Source organism: Sinocyclocheilus rhinocerous, unplaced genomic scaffold (genome assembly GCF_001515625.1).
Source record: "Sinocyclocheilus rhinocerous isolate Xijiao unplaced genomic scaffold, SAMN03320098_v1.1 scaffold32716, whole genome shotgun sequence".
Lineage (NCBI taxonomy): Eukaryota > Metazoa > Chordata > Actinopteri > Cypriniformes > Cyprinidae > Sinocyclocheilus > Sinocyclocheilus rhinocerous.
Window position 1 is genome coordinate 1 of NW_015659613.1, and position 2,818 is coordinate 2,818.

The following is a 2,818-nucleotide window of genomic DNA, read 5'->3' on the forward strand; positions in this document are numbered from 1 at the left end:
ACCACAGATTCTCTTAAGACCTTCAGCTGCTGGAGGAAAAACTCCTTCATCGTGTCCTGCCTTAAGCACAGCTCCTCCTCTGTGGTAAGGGCATCTTCATCATCATCATCGTCCTGCACGTTTGCAAATGCCGGCTCACCCTCCGACACCTTCGTCTGAAACACAGGGGCAGGCAAACTTTGAGAAATCATATGTGTGTATATATAATTTTTTTTTTTCCAATAGTTTTATTTTTTATTAATCATTACTCATTGAGTTACAAGATGTTGCAGTCCATAGCAATATAATAGTTACTCATTGAGGTACAAGATGTTGCAGTCCATAGCAATATAATAGTTTCTGTAAAAAGTCTCTTATATAACTGAATATCATGATTTCTTGTTGTCTGAATTAGTCCGTTTTTTTCCATCATGTATCACTTTGTAATCAAAATATTTTAATTTACTTTTCTTTAGTAATATTTAATTCATTTTATGTATAAAAGCCCTAAATAGGGATTTTCCTACAACATTAAATTGTTTAAAAATACATTTGTTTCTTATAAAAATGTGAGTCCATAAATCTTGAGTCAACTCTGTTAGCGTACCATATTTTGCCTTAAATTAGTGGAAGTATCTCCCACAAATATGTAAGACATAGGAAATGATGACACTCTCCCTCACTGATAAGGTCTGAAGCACTATAAAGTCTGTGTGCTCTCTCTGAGAACATATGTTAATCTAAAAAGTTTTTACACCAAGTGTTATTTTCTAAAACCTCAAAACAGTTAGCAGAATATCAAAAGGAAAACAGAATTTAAACTTTATCACACATTGGGTTACTAAAACATATTTTAATCATGATTTCTTTAGTGCCATGTGCTTGTAACATTCATGTTAGCAAGTGGAATGTTTTGGTTAAAAAATAATAATAATAATTTGTCAATTTTGTTCCTGTCAAACTCTGTTACCAAAGTAGAGTAACAATGTTGACAGTGTGTATAACAGAACTGACAGTTCAGCAGTCAATTCTGTTACTTAAATGATCAACTCTTTATTATTATTGTTATTATTAAAGTATGCATAGGTGAAATATTGTCTCAGTTTAAAGTGTTGGAATGTAAGGACTGTTTGTCTAATGAAACAAGAAGGATTTTTCATGTTATGATTTATTGTTATTTCTACGCATTGCCTAATTTGTCTGTAACAGACTTCACAAACAATACAATAAAGATATTAATTTTTTTACACAAAAAAAAAAAGAAGAAAAAAAAATGTTACTGAATATTTTTGTTTCTCTTAAATTTCTGAAATGCAAAATGTATCTCCAATTACAGAATCACCCATATGATATTAATGACAGCACCACAGCTCTTTTCTGATTACTCGGTCTCCCCTTCACTTAAACAATATGAATGCATACTCACAGGATGGATGCTTTCCTCATCTTCGGAAAGTGTGATGATGTCTAGACAAACAGAAAAACACACATGGATATTTATTTAATTTGAACACAGATAAAACATATGGTTGCAGTTTTGCGTTGACGTTACGTTTCATTATTCCGCACATTTCTATATCATCCTGGCTACCAGCTATGGAGTTTTGTCCTCCGTAGAGAACATCACTCTTTAGTGAATTCTCTGAGATCTCTGAGATCCTCAGTTTAAAGTCTGGAAGGCCTGTCCTGCTTTTCAGAGATACCAAATAATTGTAAGTTTTGTAAGTTTCACTCCCTTTCCTTGGTCTTAGCTGACAAAAATAGCTGACTTTAATTTAGTACTCCAATTGAGCACCCTCATGGAGATATGATAATAGTTTGTAATGATCATTTAAATCTTACTCATTTTCAAATTGTGTGTCATAAATCAATATCTCAGGAAAACGTTAAGGGGTTTCAAAGCAAAATATGACTTTCTGGTGTGAAACAGGACATTGATTTCATACATGTCCACTTTTAGAGGACAACATGACTTAAAGCATGTTTATTGGGCATTTTGGGAGACACAACAAGTTACATTTGCACAAAAAAAAATGGTCTATCAAAACATCTGTTATATCTTTCTATATATATTGTAAGGTGTCCGCAACAGAGGACACGGTGTAACACGTGAATAACTTATCATGTTTCAAAAATTCAAAATTCACTTTTTTTTTTTTTCTTTTTTTTTACTAGTGGTTAGGCTGTGGTTAGGGTTCAGCTTAGGGTCAATGCTGTTTACTGTTACAGACATAGACGCCTTTGCCCATATAATGCTTTTACATCCCATTAGTTGATGTGTTGAATGATAATAAACATATATACATATGTACATATGAGACATATAAACGCACAGATGTACAAAGCGATCTCAGTGCGAGCGGGGGGAGGGAGGGCAGACACGGACTCGACGACCATCTAACGAAAACATGCTTAAAATGATCAAATAAACTGCACCAAAGCGTTTATGCATTTATTTATTGGTTTTGCTGTTTAAATGGATTTAAGCGGTTGTCACATTAGATTGTAAGATTTCCAGAGTGTATTGACAGTCTTTAGTGCGCTCTTTGCTCTTTACTCGATTTTAAATTTCGTTTCAAATTAGAGAACACCATTGCATTAACAGCAATACATCATGCGAAGAATATTTAACAGATGTTGAAATAAAAAGCAAGCATTGTATTTACCTGGATTTCTTGCGGCTTCCATGTTTTTGGATTTTAACTCAGAGATCAGATGCGCTCTGGCAGCACAGGTAGTCCAGTACAGCGAAACCACGCCCACTTGAACTTAACTTCGTCACCAGAGCTCTGCGAGAAACAGGGGGGCTGATTCAAACTGAACTCAGTAATAATAAAAA

General features: G+C 34.1%; 1 protein-coding gene across 1 annotated transcript in view; it reads right to left on the reverse strand.

Moving 5' to 3' along the window:
• Nucleotides 1-20: 20 nt before the first annotated feature.
• Nucleotides 21-2,818, reverse strand: part of LOC107723998 (uncharacterized) — a gene marked incomplete at its 3' end in the record, with an annotated part of 5,028 nt that continues 2,230 nt past the window's right edge. The window contains exons 4-6 of the mRNA XM_016532763.1: nucleotides 1,532-1,665; nucleotides 1,406-1,446; nucleotides 21-155 (exon numbers count right to left, since the gene is read on the reverse strand). Coding sequence (XP_016388249.1) covers nucleotides 21-155; nucleotides 1,406-1,446; nucleotides 1,532-1,665 — 310 coding nt within the window. The remainder of the gene's footprint in view (nucleotides 156-1,405; nucleotides 1,447-1,531; nucleotides 1,666-2,818) is intronic.